Source organism: Papio anubis, chromosome 20 (genome assembly GCF_008728515.1).
Source record: "Papio anubis isolate 15944 chromosome 20, Panubis1.0, whole genome shotgun sequence".
Lineage (NCBI taxonomy): Eukaryota > Metazoa > Chordata > Mammalia > Primates > Cercopithecidae > Papio > Papio anubis.
Genome location: NC_044995.1, coordinates 34,595,819 through 34,622,624, shown reverse-complemented (window position 1 = coordinate 34,622,624; position 26,806 = coordinate 34,595,819). Strand labels below are relative to the sequence as shown.

At 52.9% G+C, this 26,806-nt stretch overlaps 1 protein-coding gene across 6 annotated transcripts; it reads left to right on the top strand.

Annotated features, from left to right (window-relative positions):
* Positions 1–1,343: 1,343 nt before the first annotated feature.
* On the top strand, positions 1,344–26,806 carry NIBAN3 (niban apoptosis regulator 3). Of its 6 annotated transcripts, none has more exons than XM_031659773.1 (14): positions 1,357–1,727; positions 3,421–3,546; positions 7,120–7,234; positions 11,733–11,900; positions 13,594–13,709; positions 13,792–13,896; positions 14,071–14,233; positions 14,869–15,059; positions 17,177–17,335; positions 18,397–18,480; positions 18,579–18,686; positions 20,709–20,820; positions 23,775–23,858; positions 26,449–26,806. In XM_031659773.1, the coding sequence occupies exons 1-14, from the start codon at positions 1,614–1,616 to the stop codon at positions 26,559–26,561; spliced, it is 1,758 nt and encodes a 585-aa protein (XP_031515633.1). In that variant the 5' UTR covers positions 1,357–1,613; the 3' UTR covers positions 26,562–26,806. The 6 variants fall into 6 exon arrangements, with proteins under 6 accessions (XP_031515636.1, XP_031515637.1, XP_031515635.1 ...); XM_031659772.1 differs by having other exon boundaries at positions 1,369–1,727; positions 18,364–18,480; XM_031659774.1 differs by lacking the exon at positions 23,775–23,858 and having other exon boundaries at positions 1,349–1,727; positions 18,364–18,480.

Genomic DNA, 26,806 nt, shown 5'->3' with positions numbered 1-26,806 from the left:
ATCTGATGGTTTTCTTTTTTCTTTTGAGATACAGTTTCGCCCTGTTGCTCAGGCTGCAGTGCAGTGGTCCGATTTCAGCTCACTGCAGCCTCCACCTCCTGGGTTCAAGTGAGTCTCCTGACTCAGCCTCCTGAGTAGCTAGGATTACAGGCGCCCGCCATGATGCCTGGCTATTTTTTGTATTTTTAGTAGAGACAGGGTTTCACCATGTTGGCCAGGCTGGTCTCAAATTCCTGACCTCAGGTGATCCACCTGCCTTGGCCTCCCAAAGTGCTGGGATTATAGGCTTGAGCCACAATGACCGGCTGAAAAAAACATAATTTTTTCTTTTTTTTTTTTTGAAAAAAAAAAAATGGTCTCGATCTCCTGACCTCGTGATCCACCCGCCTTGGCTTCCCAGAGTGCTGGGATTACAGCTGTGAGCCACCGCACTTGGCCAAAACAAAAATTTTTTTTTTTTTTTGAGAAAGAGTCTCGCTCTGTTGCCCAGGCTGGAGTACAGTGGCCGGATCTCAGCTCACTGCAAGCTCCACCTCCTGGGTTCACGCCATTCTCCTGCTTCAGCCTCCTGAGTAGCTGGGACTACAGGCGCCCGCCACCTCGCCCGGCTAGTTTTTTTGTATTTTTTTAGTAGAGACGGGGTTTCACTGTGTTAGCCAGGATGGTCTCGATCTCCTGACCTTGTGATCCGCCCGCCTCGGCCTCCCAAAGTGCTGGGATTACAGGCTTGAGCCACCGTGACCGGCCAACATAAATTTTTTTTAAAAGAAGAAATGAATCCTGGGGTGTTAGTGAAGATTACATTCAGATATTACTAGAGGCTTAAACAAGGCTGCTGCGGCTCAAGCCCAAATCCCAGCATCTTTAGAGGCCGAGACGGCTGGATCACTTAGGTCAGGAGATCAAGACCATCCTGGCTAACACGTGGTGTCCCCGCCTCCTACTAAAAATACAAAAACTAGCCGGGCGAGGGGTGGCGGCGCCTGCAGTCCCAGCTACTCTGGAGGCTGGGAGGCAGGAGATCATGTGGACCCAGGGAGGCGGAGCTTGCAGTGAGCTGAGATCCGCCACTGCACTCCAGCCCAGGGTGAGCCGAGACTGCCCCAAAAAAAAAAAAAAAAACACACAAAAAAAACAAAACTGAGGTTTACTCTTTCTCTGGAGAGACACTGTTCAGGGCTGGTAAAGCAAATGCCACACATCTTTCAGGAACCCTAGCTCCTTCTACATCATTATTTGTCTCTGTCATCAGCTGGATTCTCTGGCCTCATGGTCTAACGTGGAGAATTGCTTGAACCCGGGAGGCAGAGGTTGCAGTGAGCCGAGATCGTGCCACTGCACTCCAGCCTGGCAACAAAGCGAGACTCCATCTCAAAAAATAAAATAAAATAAAAATAAAGAAGCTCCCTCATCCAGCCACATGGATGGAAAGAGGCACGGAGGGTGAAGGGCGAATGGAATTTGGTGACAACTTGTCCGGCAGCTCAGGATGACTGTAGGAGCCCCCAGGTGGCTTCCCTGTCTGTTTTGCCCTCCCCAAGCAGGTCTCCTGGGCAGATTCAATTTGCTGGGTTGACTGTCTCCTTGTCCCTGCAGGTCAGGTGGACATCCTGATGAGGAACTTCCTGCCCTGCTACCGCGGGCAGCTGGCAGCGTCTATCCTGCGGCAGATTTCCCGAGAGCTGGGCCCTCAGGAGCCGGCTGGAAGCCAATTGCTACGAAGCAAAGTGGGTGTTGTAGGGGCGGAGGACGTTTGAGTTTGGGGAGAGGGTCCTGGAGGAGCCCTCCCTAGGACATGCTTCCAACCTCAGACCTTTGCCATTGCCATAGGGTGACTTTAAATATTCATTGTTTGAATAAACATTCACTGAGAAGCCAGGCAAGGTGGCTCACGTCTGTGATTTCAGCACTTTGGGAGGCCGAGGCAGGCGGGTCACCAGAAGTCAGGAGTTCAAGACCAGCCTGGCCAACATGGTGAAACCCCAAAATCCCATCTCTACTAAAAATACAAAAAAAAAAAAAAAAAAAAAAAAATTAGCCAGACTCTGTGGTGCGCACCTGTAGTCCCAGCTACTCGGGAGGCTGAGGCAGGAGAATCGTTTGAACCTGGGAGGTGGAGATTGCAGTGAGCCCATATTGCACCACTGCACTCCAGCCTGGGTGACAGAGTTAGACTCTGTCAAAACACACACACACACACACACACACACACACACACACACACACAAAACCATTCACTGAGCATGTAATTCATGCCACATCATGGGCTGGGCATGAGGACACACAGCCCTTGTCCTTGTCCAGTGACAAGGACAGATCCTGCCGTAACCTCTGGGGTTCACAATCCAAACAAGTTAGCATATCATGATGTGGAATGGAGTAACTTTTTTTTTTTTTTTTTGAGACGGAGTCTTGCTCTGTCGCCCAGGCTGGAGTACAGTGGCCGGATCTCAGCTCACTGCAAGCTCCACCTCCCAGGTTCACGCCATTCTCCTGCCTCAGCCTCCCGAGTAGCTGGGACTACAGGCGCCCACTGCCTCGCCTGGCTAGTTTTTTGTATTTTTTAGTAGAGATGGGGTTTCACCATGTTAGCCAGGATGGTCTCGATCTCCTGACCTCATGATCCACCCGTCTCGGCCTCCCAAAGTGCTGGAATTACAGGCTTGAGCCACCGCGCCCGGCCAACTTTTTTTTTTTTTTTAGATTGAGTTTTGCTTTGTTGCCCAGGCTGGAGTGCAGTGGCGCGATTTTAGCTCACTGCCACCTCCGCCTCCCAGGTTCAAGCGATTCTCGTGCCTCAGCCTCCCGAGTAGCTGGGTCCACAGGCGCCCGCCACCATGCCTGGGTAATTTTTGTATTTTTAGTAGAGATGGGGTTTCACCATGTTGGCCAGGCTGGTCTCGAACTCCTGACCTCAAGTGATCTCCCCACCTCGGCCTCCCAAAGTGCTGGAATTACAAGCGTGAGCCACTGCACCTGGCCTTCAGACGTCTTTGGAGCCATGAAGTTGCGAGCCCCACACAACTCACTCAGTCTTCACCCTCTTGGTAGACGGGTCTTTCACCAATGAGGAAACTAAGGCACAGAGAGGCCAAATGGCCTGCCCGAGGTCACACTGCAGAGGTGTGATTTGAACCTGGGATCCATGCTTATTACTAATGCTTGGTCCCATGCTCCAATCCGGCCTGAGATTTTTTGCCTCTCTGGAACGCCCCACCTCCCAGCTGTGCCCACCCAGGGCGGGGGGCTCCAGGAGCTGTGGACACAGAGCCCCTTCCTGCCTGGGACTGTCCCTGTCCAGTCTGGGGCATTACGGGACCTGAGCATTATCCCAGGATACAGTGGGAGCTGTCTGGGTGGTCGGGCCACAGGGACAACAGCCCACAGCCTCCTGACACCCACTGGTCCCTCCTCCTGCAGAAGCTGCCCCGAGTCCGTGAGCACCGAGGACCCCTGACCCAGCTTCGGGGCCACCCACCCCGGTGGCAGCCGATCTTCTGCGTTCTGCGTGGGGACGGCCGCCTGGAGTGGTTCAGCCACAAGGAGGTGCGTGATTGGCACGTGGTCTTTCTGCTTGTGGGTCCTTCCTTCCCACTCCCACCAGCCTCGAGGTTTGTGGGGCCCATCTCTCAGCATAGCCACACCTCTATCAATCACCCAGGATGAATCTTGGGCCGCTATGTGTCTGGCCTGTCATAGGCAACCATCTCGTCCCATCCCCGGCTGTACTGCGTAGGTAAACTGAGACCCAGGCCAGGGATAGGATCGTGGTCAGTATCAGAGCTGTGGTTTCAACCTCTTGGAGCCTTTGCAAGTCACGCCTCTGACCGCTCTGTTTTTGCAGCTGCGGGGCCGACAATCAACAGTTATAAAGCGGATATCAGGCAAAGGGATCGAAAGATCGTCAACAATCCGAGATCAATCGATCTTCAAAACTAAGAACAAAAAACTTTTTCAAATCAAGATCCCGTTCAGAATCGATCGGCTCATCCCCAGCCCTTTGGGAGGCTGAAGTGAATGGATCCCCTTCAGCCCAGGGAGTTCAAGATCAGCCTAGCCCAGCATGGTGAAAACTCCATGCTACTAAAATACAAAACCTAGGGGCCGGGCACACCCGTGTATTGTTGAAAAGAGGTAATGGAGGGTGAAGGGTTAATGAATTGGTGGATAACTTTGGTCCTGTAGCTCAGGATGATTGCCAGGAGCTCTCAGGTGGAAAGCTTGCCTGTTGTTCTCTCCTGGGTCTCAAGATCCAAATTTGCCGGGCCGGGACTGTCTCCCTGTCCCCGCAGGCCGCGGCATCCTGATGAGGGAACTTCCCGCCCTGGGCTACCGCGGGCAGCCGGGCAGCCCGATCCTGCGGCAGATTCTCGAGAGCTGGGCCTCACAGGAGCCGGCTGGAAGCCAATTGCTGGCCAGCCAAGCGGGTGCTGTAGGGGCGGAGGACGGAGTCAGAGGGTCCTGCAGCCTCCCCAGACAGCTCAAACCCCGTGACCCGCTACTACATAGGCGACTCTTAAATATTCATTGGTTTGAATAAACACTACCGAGGAAGCCAGCAAGGTGGTTCACGTCTGTGATTCCCAGCACTTTGGGAGGCCGAGGCAGGCGGGTCACCAGAAGTCAGGAGTTCAAGACCAGCTCTGGCCAACATGGTGAAACCCCAAAATCCCATCTCTACTAAAAATACAAAAAAAAAAAAAAAAAAAAAAAAAAAAAAAAAAATTAAAGGACTCCCCTGTGTGCCACCTGTAGTCCCAGCTACTCGGGAGGCTGAGAGACCGTTTGATCCTGGGGTGGAGATTGCAGTGAGCCCACATGTACCACTGCACTCCAGCCTGGGTGACAGAGTTAGACTCCCGTCGTTCACACACACACACACACACACACACACACACACACACACACAAACCATTCACTGAGCATGTACCCATGCCACATCATGGCTGGGCATGAGGTCATCATATCGAAGCCCCTGGGTCCCCGTCCAGCGACGGACATCCTCGTACCTCTGGGTTCAATCCAACAAGTTAGCATATCATGATGTGGAATGGAGTACTTTTTTTTTTTTTTTTTGAGACGGAGTCTGCTCTTGTCGCCTCAGGCTGGAGGCTGCTAGTCGGATCTCAGCTCACTGCAAGCTCCACCTCCCAGGTTCGTTTTCATTCTCCTGCCTCAGCCTCCCCTGAGGCTGTTCTGCCTCACTGCCTCGCCTCTGGCTGTTTTTGTATTTTTTTAGTAGAGATGGGGTTTCACCATGTTGGGGCCAGGATGCCTGGACATCTCCTGACCATGATCCAATCTGCCTCGCCTCCCAAAGTGCTGAATTGCGGCTTGACATCAAGGCCAATCCTCTTTTTTTTTTTTTTTTTTTAGATTGAGTGACATGGAGCAGTGGCGTGAAGCCAGCCCTCGCCTCAAGGATGCCAGCCAGTCAGAGTAGCTGGGTCCACAGGCCACCATGCCTTGCATTCTTATTTTAGTAGAGATGGGGTTTTCACCATGTTGGCCAGGCTGGTCTCAACTCCTGACTCCTCAAGTGATCTCCCCCACCTCGCCTCCCAAAGTGCTGGAATTACGCGAGCCACACCGCCTCAGACGTCTTTGGAGCCATGAAGCTGGTGCGAGCCCCACACAACTCACTCAGTTCACCCTCTTTGCATCTGGTCTTTCACCAATGAGGAAGTCCAAGGCACGAGGCCAATGGCCTGCCCGGAGGTCACACTGCAGAGGTGTACGGAACCTGGGATCCATTAATGCTTGGTCCTTCCAACTGCCTCTCTGATTTCTTGGCTTCGAAATGTACCTCCCAGGCTGTGCCCACCCAGGCGGGGGCTCCAGGAGCTGGGACAGAGCCCTTCTCCCTGCCTGGGACTGTCCCTGTCCAGTTCAGTACATGGGATCTTGAGGCTGGTCCCAGGATTGCCAGGAGCTGCCTGGGTGTCGGGCTATTGTATAGCTCATGTGCCTCTGACACCACTGGTCCTCCTCCTGCAGAAGCTGCTCCCAGCCCAGCCCCGATGCATCCCCGGACCCAGCCTCTTCGGGCCACCCAACCCACGATCCTCTCTGCCCCTGCACGCCCGAGTGGCTCCCAGCCACAAAGGAGCGCGATCGGGCACCCAAAGTGGTCTCTTCTGTTGTGGTCCTTTCTTCCCACTCCTACTCAGCCTGAGGTTTAGGGGCCCCACCTCAGCATAAATAATAACCCTCTATCAATCACCCAGGATGAATCTTGGGCCGCTATGTCTGGCCTGTCATAGGGTAAATTATCTCGCCCCATCCCCGCCAGCCTTAGGTAAACTGAGACCCAGGCCAGGGATAGGATCGTGGTCGTATCAGAGCTGTGGTTTCAACCTCTTGGAGCCTTTGCAAGTCACGCCTCTGACCGCTCTGTTTTCTGGCTGGGGAGCTTGGAGCGATCACTACCTTTCTGAAACTCAGTTTTCACTTCTGTGAAATGGGATGATGATGTCACCACGGTAGGGCTTCTTTGAGGGTCAAGAGGTCCACAGCACTTGGGACTGGCCCGCACGCGGGGGAGCCTGGGTGGCGCTGGGGAGCCCGGACCGAGGAGGAAGGAAGGAAAGCGAAAGGAAAAAGGAAGGAGGGAGAGAGAGGGCAGGAACAGGAGGAAAGAAGGGAAGCAGGGAGGAAGGGAGGGAAGGAGGGGGGTGAGAGGGGTGGTGGAAATAGGAGGAAGGAAGGAAGGAGTGGGAAGGGAGGATGGAAAGGAAGGTGATTGAAATGAAGGGAGGGAATGGGTGGCCAAACCCCGTCTCAATTAAAAATACAAAAATTAGCCTGGTGTGGTGATGGGTGCCTATAATCCCAGCTACTCGGGAGGCTGAGGCAGGAGAATCGCTTGAACCCGGGAGGCGGAGGTTGCAGTGAGCTGAGATCATGCCACTGCACTCCAGCCTGGGCGGCAGAGCGAGACTCTATCTCAAAAACAAAAAAAAGACAGAGGGAGGAATGGAGGAAAGGAGAGGGAGGGAGGAGTGGGGAGGGGCAGAGGATTTTTCAGCTCATCTGAAATCTTCCCTTGATAGTACAGTTGGGACACAGAAGCCACCGTTCAGACCTGTCCCATGTTGGTTCTCTGGGTGCCTTTTGTAGGAATATGAAAACGGGGGTCACCCCCTTGGCTCCACAGCCCTGACGGGATACACACTCCTGACTTCCCAGCGAGAATATCTCCGCCTTTTAGACGCTCTCTGCCCGGACTCCTTGGGTAAGAGTCCCAGGGTTCCCAGGAACAGGTTTCTCCACCCCAGGATCATTAACATGTGGGGCCAGATCATTCTCTGCGGTGGGGGTGTCCCGTGTACAGCAGGGCGTTAAGCAGCATCCCCGGCTTCCACCCACTCCATGCCAGCAGCAGCCCCCACCCTGGGTGCGACAACCACCAATGTCTCCAGCATTGCCAAGTGTCTCCTGGGGGTCAGCGTTGCCCCGGGTTAGCATCCCCGCTTTGGAAAACAAACAAACAAACAAACAAACAAACACTCTTGCAAGGGTGAGAGGGAGAGTTAGGTCATGGGACCAGAATCGAAATAGCAAATGATAAAAACAGCCAAATCTGGGATGGGTGCAGTGTCTCATGCCTGTAGTCCCAGCTACTCGGGAGGCTGAGGTGGGAGGATCGCTTAAGCCTGGGAAGTGGAGGTGGCAGTGAGCCGAGATTGTCCCACTGCACTCCAGCCTGGGCAATAGAGTGAAACCCCACTTCCAAAAACAATAACAAAAACAATTTAAAACGGCCGGGCGCGGTGGCTCACGCCTGTAATCCCAGAACTTTGGCAGGCCGAGGCAGGCAGATCACAAGGTCAGGGGATCGAGACCATCCTGGCTAACACGGTGAAACCCTGTCTCTACTAAAAATACAAAAACTTAGCCGGGTGTGGTGGCGGGCACCTGTAGTCCTAGCTACTCAGGAGGCTGAGGCAGGAGAATGGCGTGAACCCAGGAGGCGGAGCTTGCAGTGAGCTGAGATCGCGCCACTGCACTCCAGCCTGGGCAACAAAGCGAGACTCCGTCTCAAAAAAAAAAAAAATTAAAAATAATAGGCTGGGCACAGTGGCTCATGCCTGTAATCCCACCACTTTGGGAGGCCGAGGCAGGTGAATCACTTGAGGTCAGGAGTTCAAGACTAGCCTGGCCAACATGGTGAAACCTCATCTCTACTAAAAATACAAAAAGTAGCCAGTGTAATGATATGCACCTGTAATCTGAGCACTTTGGGGGACCAAGGAAGGTGGATCACTTGTGGTCACGAGGAGACCTCATGAGGCCAGCCTGACCAACATGGTGAAACCCTGTCTCTACTAAAAATACAAAAGGTAGCCAGGTATGGTGGCGTGAGACTGTAATCCCAGCTACTCAGGAGGCTGAGGCAGGAGAATCGCTTGAACCTAGGAGGCAGAGGTTGCAGTGAGTCCAGATCGTACCACTGCACTCCAGCCTGGGAGACAAAGTGAGACTCTGTCTCAAAACAATGAAAGGAAAGGAAAGGAAGGGGAGGGGAGGGGAAGGGAGGGAAGGGGAGGGGAAGGGAAGGGAGGGGAGGGGAAGGGAGGGGAGGGGAAGGGAGGGGAGGGGAGGGGAAAGGAGGGATTAGAGAAGGAATGATTCCAGGCATGTGCCTGGCAAGTACTCAGCACTGGGCTTGCACTATCTCATAATGTCTGCCCAGCAGGCGAACCCCATCGCTAACTACCCCATTTCACAGATAAGGACATTGAGGCTGAGGATTGTCACACAGTCAGTCAAGGGCAGAGCTAGAATCGCACCCTCTGCTTCACCTAAAAGCTATCTTGCTGTGAAAGGACACAAAGATGTAGTCTGCTGAGATGTTGATGCTGCTCAAAACATCAGAATCTGCCCAAATATCCATCTCTTGAGGGTTGATTAAATAAATTATGGCCTGGCCCTTGGTAATGAACAGTGAGCTGGCTGCGGTGGCATGTGCCTGTAGTCCCAGGTACTTGGGAGGCGGAGACAGGAGGATCCCCTGAGGCCAGGAGTTCTAGATCAGCCTGGGTAACATAGTGAGACCCCCCCACTATCTCCACAAACATTTTAAAAAATAAAATTAGCTAGGTGTGGTGGCACGTGCCTATAGTCCCAGCTATTCAGAAGGCAGAGGTGGGAAGATCACTTGAGCCCAGGAGTTAGGGGCTACTGTGAGCTATGATCACACCACTAACTCCAGCAGCCTGGGCAACCAAGCCAGGCCCTGTCTCTATTTAATAAATAAATAAATAAATAAATAAATAAATAAATAAATAAATGCATGCCCGGGTGTGGTGGCTCATGCCTGTAATCCCAGTACTTTGGGAGGCCAAGGCGGGCGGATCACCTGAGGTCCCAGCCTGGCCAACAGGGCAAAACCCCGTCTCTACTAAAAATACAAAAATTAGCCGAGCATGGTGGTGCACGCCTATAATCCCAGCTACTCGGGTGTCTAAGACAGGAGAATTGCTTGAACCTGGGAGGCAGAGGTTATAGTGAGCCAAGATTGCACCACTGCACTCCAGTATGGGAGACAGAGCAAGACTGTCAAAAAAAAAAAAAAAAAAAAGCCAGGTGGCTCACACTTGCAATCCCAGCACTTTGAGAGGCCAGAGTGGGAGGATCACTTGAGCCTAGGAGTTTGAGGCCACCGTGAGCTATGATCACACCACTGCACTGCAGTCTGGGTGACAGAGGGAGACTCCATCTCTAAAATGAAAATAAATTAAAATTTAAAAACAATAAATAAAAGGAAAACTTAGCCACTGAAAGTGTCCCAGATGTATCAAGGAGTGAAGTGGCCAGTTCCAAGGCAGAAAAACCCATCTTGTCACAGATATGCACCTCACTCAGTTTCGTGCATGTTTTATTTATTTATTTATTTATTTATTTTTATTTTATTTTATTTTTGAGATGAAGTCTCGCTCTGTCGCCCAGGCTGGAGTGCAGTGGCACGATCTCGGCTCACTGCAAGCTCCGCCTCCCGGGTTCACGCCATTGTCCTGCCTCAGCCTCCCAAGTAGCTGTGACTACAGGTGCCCACCACCACGCCCAGCTAATTTTTTGTATTTTTTTAGTAGAGACGGGGCTTCACCGTGTTATCCAGGATGGTCTCGAGCTCTTGCCTCGTGCAGATTTTAGAATCTGGAGAAATGTCCCCTAAACTATTAACAGTCATTATCGTCTCTGGGGGCTGAGGCTCGAAGGCTGAGATGACCAGGAGCTTCCACCTTCTGGATTATTGATTTTCTTTTCTTTCCTTCTTCTTCTTTTTTTTTTTTCTTTTTTTTTGAGACAGTCTTGCTCTGTTACCCAGGCTGGAGTGCAGTGGTGTGATCTCTGCTCACTGCAACCTCCCCCTCCCAGGCTCAAGTGATTCTCCTGCCTCAGCCTCCTGAGTAGCTGAGACTATATAGGCACCCACCACCATACCCTGCTAATTCTTGTGTTTTAGTAGAGACAGGGTTTCACCACGTTGGCCAGGCTGGTCTCGAACTCCTGACCTCAAGTGATCCACCTGCCTCGGACTCCCAAAGTGCTGGGATTACAGGCAGGAGCCACCTCACCCGGCCTGGATTGTTGGGTTTTATCACAGTCTGTGTATATCATCCTGGAAAGTGGAACAAAACATTGGAGACTTAGGAGACCCTAAATATTTCTTTTCATTTATTTATGTTTTTAATAAAAAATACCTGTGCAGGCTGGTTTGGAACTCCCGGGCCCAAGGGATCCTCCCACTTCGGCCTCCCAAGGTGCTGGGATTACAGGCATGAGCCACCGCAGCTGGCCCCCAAATAAATTAACCAAAGCTGAATTCACTTATTTTGTCTCGTCAATAATTCTAGGTCATCGGTATCACTGTTAACCCCATTTGGGCAGGAAAATCACAGCTCATGGAAACGTGTGCCCTAGTCGTAGAGCTAGAAAGTAGCTTGGCCAGGCTGGGCACAGTGGCTCACACCTGTAATCCCAGCACTTTGGGAGGCTGAGGCGGGCAGATCGCTTGAGCTCAGGAGTTCGAGACCAGTCTGGGTGACATAGTGAGACCCTGTCCCTTTTGTTAAAAAAAAGAAAGAAAGAAAATGAAAGTGGTTTGGTCAGGTTGGAACTAGGGCCTGACTGACTCCAAAACCCCACTTAAAGCTGGGCTCAGGCCAGGCGCGGTGGCTAAAGCCTGTAATCCCAGCACTTTGGGAGGCCGAGACGGGTGGATCACGAGGTCAGGAGATCGAGACCATCCTGGCTAACACGGTGAAACCCCATCTCTACTAAAAAATACAAAAAACTAGCCGGGCGAGGTGGCGGGCGCCTGTAGTCCCAGCTACTCGGGAGGCTGAGGCAGGAGAATGGCATCAACCTAGGAGGCGGAGCTTGCAGTGAGCTGAGATCCGGCCACTGCACTCCAGCCTGGGCGACAGAGCGAGACTCCGTCTCAAAAAAAAAAAAAAAAAAAAAAAAAAAAGAATCCTGAGGCTGGAAAACAATGCTGGGATGGATTGGTGATGTCTGCCTTGGGCATGCAATGGAAGAAAGTGACCTTGCCTCCCCCAAAACTGTGCCCCGCCTAGTGCTGTTGGAATAAGAACGGGGGCAAGTATCATGGTGTGGCTCCTATTTATCAAGCAACTGCCCATGCCAGGGACTGCTGTATGCATTTCAGGGGTATTTTCTCCTAGTGAATGAACATCTAGAAGATGCGACCTCCTGTTTGTTTTCAGGAGACCATACTCAGGAAGAGCCTGACTCCCTCTTGGAAGTGCCTGTGAGCTTCCCGCTGTTCCTGCAGCACCCCTTCCGCCAGCACCTCTGCTTCTCTGCGGCCACCAGGGAGGCACAGCATGCCTGGAGGCTGGCCCTGCAGGGTGGCATCCGGCTTCGGGGCACAGGTGGGTCTCAGGACGGGTCAGACATTTGTGAGGCTAATGGTCTGGGGTCAGACATCTCAGCCTCTGTTGGCTTGGGACCTCTTCAGGCCTCACTTTCCTTACCCAGAAAATGGATTGTTAGGCCAGGTATGGTGGTTCATGCCTGTAATTCTAGCACTTTGGGAGGCCAAGGCAGGCAGATCACCCGATGTCAGGAGTTCTAGACAAGCCTGGACAACATGGCAGAATCCTGTCTCTACTAAAAATACAAAAATTAGCTGGGCATGGTGGAAGGCACCTGTAATCCCAGCCACCTGGGAGGCTGAGGCAGGAGAATCACTTGAACCTGGGAGGTGGAGACTGCAGTGAGCCAAGATCGCGCCACTGCACTCCAGCCTGGGCGACAAGAGCAAAACTCCATCACACACACACACACACACACACACACACACACACACACACACAGAGACAGAAAGAAAAGAAAATGGGTTGTTGGGGGAGCCGGAAGGAACACCAGGCAGTTGTGAGTGACTAGGGCTGTTAACAGAGACACACAGGGTTCTATGGGAGCTCAGCCTGGGGGATGGGGGTTAGAGCAGGCTTCCCAGATGAGGAGAAGCTGGGGTCTGTAAAAGATGAGGGGCCAGCCACCGGGCACGGTGGCTCATGCCTGTAATCCCAGCACTTTGAGAGGCTGAGGTGGGAGTATCACGAGGTCAAGAGATCGAGACCATCCTGGCTAACATGGTGAAACTCCGTCTCTACTAAAAATACAAAAAATTAGCCAGGCATGCTGGCAGGTGCCTGTCGTCCCAGCTACTCGGGAGGCTGAGGCAGGAGAATGGTGTGAACCCAGGAGGCAGAGAGCTTGTAGTGAGCCAAGATTGCGCCACTGCACTCCAGCCTGGGTGACAGAGTGAGACTCCGTCTCAAAAAAAAAAAAAAAAAAAGAGGGGCCAGCCAGGTGAAGAAGGGGAATAGGTCAGGCATAGTGGCTCACGCCTGTAATCCCAACTTCCAACTTGACACCAAGAGTTCAAGACCAGCCTAGGCAACATGGCAAAACTCCATCTCTACAAAAAATACAAAAATTATCTGGGCGTGGTGGCATGCACTTGTGGTCTCAGCTACTCAGGAGGTTGAGGTGAGAGGATCACTTGAGCCTCGGACTTGGAGGCTGCAGTGAGCTATGATCATGCTACCGCACTTCAGCCTGAGCAACAGAGAGACCCCCCATTTGAGAGAGAGAGAGAGAAGAAAAGAAAACAAAGAAAAAGAAATGAAGGAAGGAAAAAGAAAAGAAAGAGAAGGAAAAGCAAGAAAGAGAGAGAGAGAGGAAGGAAGAAAGGAAGGGAAAGAGAAAGAAAAATGTAGGGGAGCAGCAGGACTGACACACACAGTTGGGCAGGTTGTTGACCTCACAAACGATGCAACTAGAGGAGCAGCTAGTGGCTGCAGTATGTATGGCCTGAACTGCAGGTCAAGGGACTGTGGCTGCCAGTAGAGGATTCCTTCTAAGTTGAATAAAGTTGGTGGTCCTGGGGGAATGTGTTCCCTGTAGACGGCACTGCCTATGCAAAGTTCCAGAGATGGGTAAGACTTGGGTGTTGGGGACCTGGCCAGGCAGAGGGCTTCCTCCCCGGGCCATGGGGAGCCAGGCAGGGAAGCCAGGCAGGGGAGCTACCAGCAGGCACTGAGGAGCAGCCCCTCTCAGTCCTGCAGCGAAGCCAGGCCCCTGCTGCCCGGGCCTTCCTGGACGCCGTCCGACTCTACCGTCAGCACCAAGGCCACTTTGGCGACGACGACGTGACCCTAGGCTCAGACGCCGAGGTTAGTGCCCCGCGAGGCCGCACCCGGGACCCCCAGGCCCCCTCCCGGCCGAACGCGGCGCCCATGGCCCCCTCTCCCGCAGGTGCTGACCGCGGTGCTGATGCGGGAGCAACTTCCCGCGCTGCGAGCCCAGACCCTTCCTGGCCTGCGGGGGTCAGGCCGCGCCCGTGCCTGGGCCTGGACCGAGGTTTGCCCTGCGTCCGGACCCGGGACAGGGGGCGGGATCCGGGCGCTCGGGTTCCCCTCCCACGACTGTCGCCTAAACTCTCTCCTGGTCTCTCTGACCCCCATCCCCGCCCCGTGTCTCGGCTCTGTCCCGCACTCCTGTCCTGCGTGGGGTTCCCTCGACCGGTCTGGGCAGCTTCTAGACGCCGTTCACGCAGCTGTCCTGGCCGGGGCCTCCGCCGGGCTCCGCGCCTTCCAGCCGGAAAAGGACGAGCTGCTTGCATCCCTGGAGAAGACGATCCGCCCAGACGTGGACCAGCTACTGAGGCAGCGGGCGCGTGTGGCGGGGCGACTGCGGAGTGAGACCCGGGGGCGGGACCTGGGCTGGGAGGGGCGAGGCAATGCTGGGGAAAAAGGGGCGTGACCTAAGCGAATAATGGGCTAGGCCTTGTGTGAAATAAGGGGCGTGGTCAGAGAGGAGCTGGGCCAAGCATAGGATGTGGAAGGGAAAGGGTGGGGAAGGGGCGGGACCTAGGCGAGACAGTGGGTGTGGTCTTTGTGGGCGAGGCGCTGGGGGCGGGGCCTAGAGTCTATCCCAAGGACACCAGGTCCTGAGGGGGCTGCGTGGATACAAAAAGGGAGGGGCCTCAGCGGGGGATAGGCGTGGCCTTGAGGCTGAGGCTGCAGGAGTTGAGGCCCTAAGCCGGGCCAAAGTGAGTGGGCTGGCCTGGGAAGTAGAACAGCGGAGGAGGGGCAGGGGTAAAGGCTGATACATGGGCAGGGTGGGCCAAGGTGGCCCCTACAAAGACCCAGGTGGGAATCCTGACTCGGCCCGCCCCTCCGAGGCTGTTTTCTCATCATCACAATGGGTAGAAGAGGGCGCTCAGCGTCCCTGCTCGCGTCCCCCTCGCCCTACTGAACTAGGGCCCCTGCACATCCCCATCTGTGAGGCACCTTGCGGAGGGGACTCCAGACCAGTGTCTTCCACTCCCAGCGGATATCAGGGGACCGCTCGAGTCGTGCCTGCGCCGGGAGGTGGACCCGCAGCTGCCCCGGGTCGTGCAGACCCTGCTGCGCACCGTGGAAGCGTCGCTCCAGGCGGTGCGGACCCTCCTGGCTCAAGGCATGGACCGACTGTCCCGCCGCCTGCGTCAGAGCCCCTCGGGCACGCGGCTGCGCCGGGAGGTGAGCTCCCGTGGGTAGGGGTTCAGTGAGCCAGAGGGTGATGTGTTAATTTGAGTCTTTCCTGTTGAAAATCTTCTCTGAATTTGTTCTCGGCTGCTTTTTACTTATTGTGGACCCATCACCATGCTATGGTCACTGGAGCACAGTTGTTTGTTTTTTTGTTTTTGAGACAGGGTGTCGCTCTATCACCTTGGCTGGAGTGCAGTGGCACAATCTTTTTTTTTTTTTTTTTTTTTTTGAGGCGGAGTCTCGCTCTGTCCCCCTGGCTGGAGTGCAGTGGCACGATCTCGGCTCACTGCAAGCTCCGCCTCCCAGGTTCCCGCCATTCTCCTACCTCAGCCTCCCGAGTAGCTGGGACTACAGGCGCCCGCCACCGTGCCCGGCTAATTTTTTGTATTCTTAGTAGAGACAGGGTTTCACCGTGGTCTCGATCTCCTGACCTTGTGATCCGCCCGCCTCGGCCTCCCAAAGTGCTGGGATTACAGGCGTGAGCCACCGCGCCCGGCCAACAGTGGCACAATCTTAGCTCACTGCAGCCTTGACCTCCTGGGCTTAATCGATTCTCTTACCTTAGCCTCCCAAGTAGCTGGAAATACAGGTCCACGCCACCATGCCCAGCTAATCTTTTAATTTTTTTGTAGAGATGGGGGTCTTGCTTTGTTGCCCAGGCTGGTCTCAAACTCCTGGGCTCAAACGATCTGCCTGTCTTGGCCTCCCAAAGTGCTGGGATTAAGGCGTGAGCCACAACACTGGCCGTGGAGCACAGTTTAAAATGTGAGGCGAAAGGAGTTGGATGAGAAGAGTGGCAATTTAGCAAAATCAGTCTGAGGTCATCCCCCCAAACTCCTCCTCCCATTCCCCTGCAGGGCAACAACCCAGAGAATTCTGTTCAAGGCAGGTCACTTCAGTGCATCTGATATACATGTAGCACCTGAAATACATACATACATACATACATACATACAGTAGCACCTACTATGTGCCAGGCAGCCTTCAACTCATTCTTAAGCCTCCATTTCCTAATCACTTTCTCCAGGAACTGTCCCTGGTCCCCTCTATGTCTTATAGTAGCCTATGCTTCTCCTGTCACAGCCTCACTGTCATACCACTGTGGGTGATTTCTTTTTTTTTTTTTTTTTTGAGACGGAGTCTCGCTTTGTCGCCCAGGCTGGAGTGCAGAGGCCAGATCTCAGCTCACTGCAAGCTCCGCCTCCCGGGTTGATGCCATTCTCCTGCCTCAGCCTCCTGAATAGCCGGGACTGCAGGTGTCCGCCACCACGCCTGGCTAATTTTTTTTTTTTTTTTTGTATTTTTTAGTAGAGACGGGGTTTCACCATGTTAGCCAGGATGGTCTCGATCTCCTGACCTCGTGATCCGCCCGTCTCGGCCTCCCAAAATGCAGGGATTACAGGCTTGAACCACCACGCCCAGCCACTGTGGGTGATTTCTATACTCTGTCTCCCCTAATTTGTAAGCAGAGACTGGGTTAGAGTATTCCATATCTGCAGCCCCAGGGCCCAGCACAGAGAGAACATGAGGTGGTATTCATAGATCCAGAGCCAGGAAATGTGCTCATTTCCTCTCAATTGTGCCAGCATCGCTTGTTATAGTTTTTTTAGGTTTTATCATTTTATGTCCATGACACCATGCCTTACTGCAACTTATTTTACTTTATTTTATTTTATTTTATTTTATTTTAGAGACAGAGTCTTATTCTGTCGCCCAGGCTGAAGTGCAGTGGTGTGATCTTGGCTCACTGCAACCTCCCGGGTTCAAGCGATTCTCATGCCTCAGCCTCCTGAGTAGCTGGGAGTACAGGTGTACACCACCACACCTTTGTATTTTTAGTAGAGACGGGGTTTCACCATGTTGGCCAGGCTGGTATCGAACTCCTGACCTCAAGTGATCCACCTGCCTCGCCTTCCAAAGTGATGGGATTACAGGTATGAGCCACCACGCCTGGCCCACCGCTACTTTATTATGAGTTTCTTTGGTGACAACTGAGGTGGAATGTGTTTTCATTTGTATTTCTCCTTTGGTGAATCGGCTGTGGGGTCCTTGGCCCTTTGCAATCAGCTGACGGCATTTTCCTCCCAAAACTGCTTCCGGGAGCACAGGTTTACTCATTTGGAGAGATGCCATGGGACTTGGCACTGATGCAGACATGCTACCGTGAGGCCGAACGGAGCCACGGGCGCTTGGGGCAGCTGGCAGCACCGTTTGGCTTTCTGGGGATGCAGAGCCTCGTGTTTGGGGCCCAAGATCTTGCACAGCAGGTGAGGGTGAGCAGGAGGCTGGGAGGAGGCCAGGCTGTGAAGACAGCCTCCACTGAACCCCCGCTAAATGTGTCCTAGAGAGACCACAGTGATTGAGACAACTCGGTGGGGCTGCCAGTCTCATGGGGACATGAGCCCGTGACCAGGCAGCAGCCACATGTGGTGGACAGAGCTGGGGCGGGACGTACAGAGAGAGCCAAGGATGTTCCTGATCCATCTCTGGGGTTGACAGGACTTTCAGGAGGAGGGGACTTCCAACATGGGACAGCAGTGGGAGGAATGGGGCTGCCACCAGTCCCAAGTGAATAGTGTTGAGAGCGCTTGTCTGCATTTGGGGAACGTGGAGCAATTTTTCAGAAATGGGGAAGAGAGGCCGATGAGATGGATGGGCAGATGGCACAGTGCCTTGAGTGTGGGGCTAAGGGGTGAGCTCTTTCCTGACGGCAATGGGGAGCCATTGCCAGAGCAGGTATATGAGCAGGGGGAGGGCATGGCTGGATTTAAGGTTTAGGAAGCTCTGCTTGCCGTAGGGAGCACAGGCTGTTGGGGGCAGGAATAGAGGAGGCAGCGGGGAGGCCTGCACCAGGATGGGGGATGTCAGTGGGGAGAAGCAAGAAGTGTTTTGAAGTCTGAGGTGGGACCTGCTATTGGACATGGTGACAGAAGAAGACAGAGAGTGAGATGATCTAGTACCACCTGGCACAGTTGTTCAGTTTGTGCACTGCACAAAAGTGCTCAACAGAGGCGGCTGAACTCTGGCTGGCTCTCTGGTCTCCATTCTAGGCACCCTGGCACCATCCCCCAGAGGGAGGGAGCTTTTTGCCAGTTTGCACATAGTCCCCCACAGACTAGACAATCCCCAGGTCCTGAGAGGAGGGAAAGGTGTTTCCTGGGACAAGGAGGAGGAGGCTGGGCAGAGGTGGCTGATTGGGGCAGGCTGGATGCTGAGAAGGGGTCAGCTGGGCTGGAGTGGGGCCCAGGAGGCTGGAGCACAGATTCTGGGGTCATCACGGCATCTCCTCCTACAGCTCATAGCTGACGCTGTGGCCACCTTCCTGCAGCTGGCTGACCAGTGTCTGACCATGGCCCTCAACTGTGACCAGGCTGCCCAGAGGCTGGAGAGAGTCAGGGGGCGCGTGCTGAAGGTGTGATCTGTGGGTACGGGGTGGCACGGGGTGGCAGTGGGCCTGGGTGCTCAGATGGTTGAACACTGAACAGAGGCGCCGCTGGGTATGTTGTGCAGAAATTTGAATCGGACAGCGGGCTGGCGCAGAGGAGGTTCATCCGAGGCTGGGGTCTGTGCATCTTTTTACCTTTTGTGCTGAGCCAACTCGAGCCAAGCTGCAAAAAGGTGAGTTAATGGGAAGTGTGCAGGCAGGTCTGACAGCATCACCATTCATCCACGTAAAGTGGGCAAGAATTCTCTTTGAGGCCGGGCACGGTGGCTCATGCCTGTAATCCCAGCACTTTGGGAGGCCGAGGGCGGATCACAAGGTCAGGAGTTCGAGACTAGCCTGGCCAACATAGTGAAATCCCGTCTCTACTAAAAGTACGAAAAATTAGCCGGGTGTGATAGCGGGCGCCTGTAATTCCAGCTACTCAGTAGGCTGAGGCAGGAAAATTACTTGAACCCGGGACGGGGAGGTTGCAATGCGCCAAGATCGTGCCATTGCACTCCAACCTGGGTGACAGAGTGAAACTCTGTGTCAAAAGAAAAAAGAAAAAAAGAATGTTCTTTGATCATTAGAGACCATTTGACCAGGTGCCATGGCTCACGCCTTAATCCCAGCACTCTGGAAGGCCAAAGTGGGGGGATTGCTTGAGGCCAGGAGAGCAGTCTGGACAAAACACAGTGAAACTCCATCTCTATAAAAATACAGAAGTTAGCCAGGCATGGTGGCATGTGCCTGTGGTCCCAATTACTCCGGAGGCCAAGAAGTGGGAGGATCAATTGAGCCTAGGAAGTTGAGGCTGCAGTGAGCTAGGATCGCACCACTGTACTCCAGCCTGGGCAACAGAGCAAGGGCCTGTCTCAAAAAACGGGACTTCCACACCTTGAGCCCTGGAGCTGGGTCAGGTGGCTTTTCTGGGCTGCCACGATGCCCTCTGCTTCATCTATGACGGGGCTCATTACCCTGTGTCTGCCACGGAAGAGCTGGGATGGGTCCCATACATCACATATCACCAGGTGACATGGGCATCAGTGGAGGGAGGAGGCAGATGGAAAGTGTGGATAAGGGTTGGGTAGGGAGTTACCAGAGGGTTAGGAAGGATCTCCCTGTGAAATGAAGGCACGGGCCATGTCCCGGGAAGGGCATTCCAGGCAGAGGGCATAGCATGTGCAAAGGCCCTGAGGCCTGACCGTGCCTGGTGTATTGGAGGAACAGTGACAAGGTGGGTGTGGCTGAAGCTCAGTGAGTGGGAGAGTGGGAAGGAGGTCAGGGGGAGTCCTAGGTACCTGGGTACACAGGGCTCATGGGCACCAGGTGGGTGTCTGACATGGGCACAAACAGAATCCTCTAGAGGAAGTGGCTGGGAGTTGGGGAAGTCCCAGTTGAGACACTCGTACTATTCCCTGTGAGGTGTGATTTGCTGCGCCTAATTAATCCCATGAATCCTTTCCACAATGCTAGAGAATATGGGCCACTGAGTCCATTTCAACGATAAGGAAACTGAGGCCAGGCGTGGTGGCACATGCCTGTAATACCAGCACTTTGGGATAGTGAGACCCCATCTCTACAAAAAATACAAGAATTCGCCGGGTGTAGTGGTGCACGCCTGTAGTCCCAGCTACTTGGGAGGCTGAGGTGGGAGGATTACTTGAGCCTGGGAGGTCGAGGCTGCAGTGAGCTGTGACTGCGCCACTGCACTCCAGCCTGGGTGACAGAGCGAGACTAATCATTTCATTTCATTTCATTTCATTTCGACAGAGTCTTGCTCTGTCATCCAGGCTGGAGTGCAGTGGTGTGATCTTGGCTCACTACAACCTCCGCCTCCCAGGTTCAAGCGATTCTCCGGTCTCAGCCTCCCAAGTAGCTGAGATTACAGGCACCCGCCACCACGCCTAGTTAATTTTTGTGTTTTTAGTAGAGACGGGGTTTCACCATGTTGGTCAGGCTGGTCTTGAACTCCTGACCTCATGATCTGCCTGCCTCAGCCAACCAAAATGCTGGGATTACAGGCGTGAGCCACCGCGCCCGGCCTGTTTATTTAAAAAAAAAAAAAAATTAAAAATAAAGATAAGGAAACTGAGGCCCAACCCTGCCCCCAACCCCACAGCTAATCAGGCCCAGGGCTAGGGCAGAAGCCTGTGTTGTAGGCCTCTAGAGGGGCCCTCCTCTCCAGCCGAGCCCCTAACCCAACATGGTTCCAGGAGCTGCCTGAGTTCGAGGGGGATGTCCTTGCCATGGGCAGCCAGGCTCTGACCAGTGAGGGCATCTATGAGGACGTCATCCGGGGGTGCTTGCTGCAGAGGATTGACCGAGGTGAGTCCTGCCCTGCTGTGGCTCAGAGGTGTCTGGCGTCCCCTGCCTGTATGTACTGAGCCCCACCAGGGCCCCATCGACTCTCACTTCCTGTGACTACTTGCCATTTGACCTTAAGTCAGGACTTGGCCAGAGGGGGTCCAGGGTAGAGGAGCTCAGAAGGGCAGGGATGGATACTCTCTGAAGGAAGGGCCATTGGATTGGGGCTGTGAGGGATGTATAGGAGTTCTCAGGATGAGAAGAAGGAGGCAGAGTTCAAAAACTACCAATACAGGCTGCGTGTGGCGGCTCACACCTGTAATCCCAGCACTTTGGGAGGCTGAGGTGGGCAGATCACTTGAGGTCAGTTTAGACCAGCCTGCCCAATATGGTGAAACCCCATCTCTACTAAAAATATAAAAAAAATAGGCGGGCATGATGGCACACACTTGTAGTCCCAGTTGCTCGGGAGGCTAAGGCAAGAGAATCGCTTGAACCCAGGAGGTGGAGGTTGCAATGAGCCAAGATTGCGCCACTGCACTGCAGCCTGGTGACACAGCGAGACTATGTCTTTTTTTTTTTTTTTGAGACAGAGTCTCGCTCTGTTGCCCAGGCTGGAGTGCAGTGGAATGATCTTGGCTCACTGCAACCTCTGATGCCTGAGTTCTGAGTTCAAGTGATTCTCCTGCCTCAGCCTCCTGAGTAGCTGGGACTACAGGCATATGCCACCACGCCCAGCTAATTTTTGTATTTTTAGTAGAGATGGGATTTCACCATGTTGATCAGGCTGGTCTCAAACTCCTGACCTTGTGATCCTCCCCCCTCGGCCTCCCAAAGTGCTGGGATTACAGGCGTGAGCTACCACGCTTGGCCGAGACTCCATCTTTTATTTTTTATTTTATTTTTGAGACGGAGTCTCACTCTGTCACCCAAGCAGGAGTGCAGTGGTGTGATCTCGGTTCACTGCAACCTCTACCTCCTGGGTTCAAGCCATTCTCCTGCCTCAGCCTCCGAGTAGCTGGGACTACAGGTGCATGCCACCACACCTGGCTAATTTTTGTATTTTTAGCAGAGACGGGGTTTCACTATGTTGGCTGGGCTGGTCTCGAACTCCTGACCTCAAGTGATCTGCCTGCCTCAGCCTCTCAAAGTGCTGGGATTACCAGCGTGAGAGACTCCATCTTAAAACCAACAAACTACGGATAGACATTTAAATTTATTCATTTAACAACCACTCCCTGTTTTTCTCTGGGCTGGCATTGAGGGCCTAGAGGTTTATGGAGTTGGAGTTGGCCTCTTAGGAGCTCCTGAGCTGGGAAGGAGCTCCAGAAACATCTTTCTCCCTCCTGCTTCCTGAGTTCATTCATGAATTACTTAATGCCCATGATCACTGAGATGTGTGCACGATTGGGGGGTGAACGGGATGCAGTGGGGATTCAGGGAATGTCAGCATCCATGCAGCCAGCACAAGGGCACGGAGTGGGAGGCTGGAGGCTGCTGGAAGACGTGCAGGGCCTTGAATGACAGGCAGAGGAATTTAGATTTATTGTGCAGGCAATCGGGAGCCATGGAGGGTGTGTGAGCAGAGGTCAACAGAAGCCAGACTGGAAGTGAGGGAGGAGGCTGAGGCCCTGGTTCTTGGAACAAATGACAGGCCAGAGCAGGGGCAGCAGCCAAAGGGACAGAGACTAGGAGGGAGGTAGAGGTGGGAGCTGGAGGTGTCAGAGGTGTTGGGCTTCAGGTGTCACTAAGTGAAGGTGAGGGGGCCACAAGCCAGGGAAGGTGGGTGGAGAACAGAAGGGAATCTCAGAGAGCCCTCATTTGAAGGAAAGAGGAAGAACAGACATAGAAGGTGAGGTCAGCAGCTGGGCACGGTGGCTTACGCCCGTAATCCCAGCACTTTGGGAGGTCGAGGCAGGTGGATCACTGGAGGTCAGGAGTTTGAGACCAGCTTGGCCAACATGGTGAGACCCTGTCTCTACTATAAATACAAAAATTAGCTGGGTGTGGTGGCGCATGCCTGTAGTCCCAGCTACTCGGGAGGCTGAGGCAGGAGAATTGCATGAACCTGGGAGGCAGAGGTTGCAGTGAGCCAAGATTGCACCACTGCACTCCAGCCTGGGCAACAGAGCTAGACTCTGTCTCAAAAAAAAAAAAAAAAAAAAAAAAATTTAAATAGGTGAGATCAGCCAGGCGCGGTGGCTCATGCCTGTAATCCCAGCACTTTGGGAGGCCAAGGTGGGCGGATTATGAGGTTAGGAGATCAAGACCATCCTGGCTAACACAGTGAAACTCCGTCTCTACTAAAAATACAAAAAATTAGCTGGGCGTGGTGGAGGGCACCTGTAGTCCCAGCTACTCGGCAGGCTGAGGCAGGAGAATGGCATGAACCCAGGAGGCGGAGCTTGCAGTGAGCTGAGATTGCGCCACTGCACTCCAACCTGCGCGACACAGCGAGACTCCATCTCGAAAAAAAAAAAAAAAAGATGAGGTCAGAGAGTTGGGAGACACCCCTATAGATGGTGGGTTCTTGGGAGCCAGGGAGTGAGGGAGAGGATGTGTCTATGAGCATCCAAACAAGAAAAACAGAGCTTCCTTAAAATAGTAGAAGTTTTAAATAGGAAAAAGAAACCTATTTTCTGACTGCAGAATTAAATCCAGAAACAGGTGACCTCAATGAGGTTCTCTTCCTAGAGATTTTATGTGTCCTTAAGTGGGTCCATCCTGATACTGATTTGTGATGTCTGCCTAGAGCAGCATGTTGGGAGGTGGGACTGGCAGTGTCCAGGCTTGGTGAAGGGTGCAGGGATCGGTTAGCAATGTCTGCCATGGGTGCGGGCTTGAAGAGAGGGTCTATGTGAGCCACCTGTTTAGGATTTCTGCTTGAGACATTTATAGTCTCTCTGGGAAAATGCACGGAAGCCCCTTGATGCCTGGGATTCCCCAGGTGTGTCCAAGAGTTCATCTCATTTCAGAACTGAAAAAGACCCTTGGTGCCAATGATGTATCCTGCACTCTGGACGGCTGCTTGGAGGTCCCATGGGAACAGGAGGGAGCAGGTGGGGAACTCCACAGGCTTCTGAAACATGCCAGTGATGGCTGGGGGTGGGGAGGTGGGGGCCCACATGGGGTGTATGGGATTGTCGTGCATGTGGGTTCATGGATGGAACAGAATATACCTCATCTCCTTAACCAGCCAGGCTGGCCAAGCTCGTGAACAAATGCAGTGGGAAGTTGTGGAGTGTGTCTGAGCTACAGAGGAACCCTCTAAACCCAGGCTGTGACATGCATGTGAGCTCAGCCCTTGGGAACTGAGATTGTGGTGAATTTGTATCCCATCTCTCTCTCTCTCTCTTTTTTTTTTTTGGTGGGGGGACAGAGTCTAGCTCAGGCAGGAATGCATAATCTCAGCTCACTGCAACCTCCTCCTCCCAGGTTCAAGTGAATCTCCTGCCTCAGCCTCCCGAGTAGCTGGGACTACAGGCACATGCCACCATGCCCGGCTAATGTTTGTATTTTTAGTAGAGATGGGGTTTCACCATTTTGGCCAGGCTGGTCTCAAACTCCTGACCTCAGGTGATCTGACTGCCTCAGCCTCCCAAAGTGCTGGGATTACAGATGTGAGCCACCACACCCAGCTTTTGTATCCCATCTAATCCCAGGATTTAGGGGGCATCTCCCAATGGCTACTTCCTGTTGCCAACTTGGAAAGGGAGATTGTAGTGATGGGAGCCTTAGGTTTACCACCAGCAAGAGCTTGCAAGATGGGCATAATTTGGGGGACAATTTTTTTATGCAGCAATAGCTAACTAATACACTTCCTAGCTGATCTAGGACAGAGAAACTCATTGATATTTACACTAACTTGGATAAATAGTTAAACAGTCCTAGAAATACTTCTTTTTTTTTTTTTTTTTTTTTTGTGAGACAGAGTCTCACTCTGTTTCCCAGGGTGAAGTGCAGTGGCACAATCTCAGCTCACTGCAGCCTCCCCCTCGGGGGTTCCAGTGATTCTCCCACCTCAGCCTACAGAGTAGCTAGGATTACAGGCACTTGCCACCACGCCTGGCTAATTTTTGTATTTTTAGTAGAGATGGGGTTTCACCATGTTAGCCAGGCTGGGCTTGAACTCCTGACCTGAAGTGATCCACCCACCTCGGCCTCCCAAAGTGCTGGGATTATAGGCGTGAGCCACCGTGCCCAGCCCAGTCCTAGAAAGACTTCTAAGGCCAGGCACAGTGGCTCATACCCGTAATCCCAGCACTCTGGGAGGCCAAGATAGGTGGATTGCTTGAGCCTAGGAGTTTGAGACCAGCCTGGACAACATAGCAAGACCCCATCTCTACAAATATTTTAAAAATTAGTTGGGTGTGGTGGAATGCATCTGTAGTTCCAGCTACTCAGGAGGCCAAGGTGGGAGGATTGCTTGAGCCCTGGAGATGGAGGCGGCATTGAGCTATGACGGCACCACTGCCCTCTAGCCTGGGCCACAGAGAGAGACCCTGTCTCAAAAAAACAAACAAATACAAACTTCTGAGTGTCAGAATATTTAAGGATTTGCAATTGGATGTGAGGGATTGTAGATGGGTTCCTGAATCTAACCAGAACCAACGGGCATTTGGTTTCTAGTCTTCCATACTAACAGCCAGTGCCGCAGGGGATAATCTTGTACATACTTGTTTTTGTTTTGTTTTGTTTTGTTTTGTTTTTGCAAGTGCAGGTTCCTGTGGGCAAATCCCGCAATGGGAAACCTCAGAATTTAAAGTATATGTGTTTGTCACTTCAACAGAGGGCTGTCTACCAGGGTAGCCTCACCTGGTGCCCCTCACCTTTGTCCGGGAGGTTTAGGAGCTGCTTTTAGCTCCTTTTCCGATAACCTTCCTTCCTATCCTTCACCCTTTCATCTTTTGACTGCTTGTACATTTGTTTTTCTTTCTTTTTTTCTTTTTCTTTTTTGAGACGGAGTCTCGCTCTGTCGCCAGGCTGGAGTGCAGTGGCAGCATCTTGGCTCACTGTAACCTTCACCTCATGGGTTCAAGCGATTCTCCTGCCTCAGCCTCCCCAGTAGCTGGGATTACAGGCGTCCACCACCACTCCTGGCTAATTTTTTGTATTTTTAGTAGTTTCACCATGTTGGCCAGGCTGGTTTCAAACTCCTGACCTCAGGTGATCTGCCTGCCTCGGCTTCCCAAAGGGCTGGGATTACAGGCATGAGCCACTGTGCCCAGCCTACATTTCTTTATTTTTATTTGTATTTTTTGAGATGGAGTTTCGCTCTTATCACCTGGGCTGGAGTGCAATGGTGCGATCTCGGCTCACTGCAACCTCCGCCTCTCGGGTTCAAGCGATTCTCATGCCTCAGCCTCCAGAGTAGCTGGGATTACAGGCGCCCACCACCGTGCCCAGCTAATTTTTGTATTTTTAGTAGAGATGAAGTTTCACCATGTTGGCCAGGCTGGTCTTGAACTCCTGACCTCAGGTGATGGGGAGGTCAGGCACCTGGCTTGGCTTCCCAAAGTGCTGGAATTACAGGCATGAGCCACTGCGCCCAGCCAACATTTCTATTAACTCTGATTTTTTAAGCACTTATTACATGCCAGGCATCTGACATATCTGATTTTTGATGTCTGTTTATTTTCCATTATACAGATGAGGAAACTGAGGCTGAGCGGGAAGGAGGGACTTGTCCCAGGCAGCCAGGCTCTGGTGCCCAGATCCAGCCACTCTGCCCACCGCCTTCTCAAGGAACATTCCAGAGCTGAATCTTCACCCACACCTATCTTGTTTCTATTGGATAAATGTCTACAAGTGGAATTTCTGGGCCAAAACAGATGAGCCATCTTTAGGCTTTTGTAACCCCTGCACCTCTAGAAAACTGTGCCATTTTATACTCCGAGCAGCAGCATTTATTTGTGAATTTTCTCCAAGCCTTTATTTTAATTTTTTGGTTTTTTTTGAGACGGAGTCTTGCTCTGTTGCCCAGGATGGAGTACAGTGGCAGGATCTC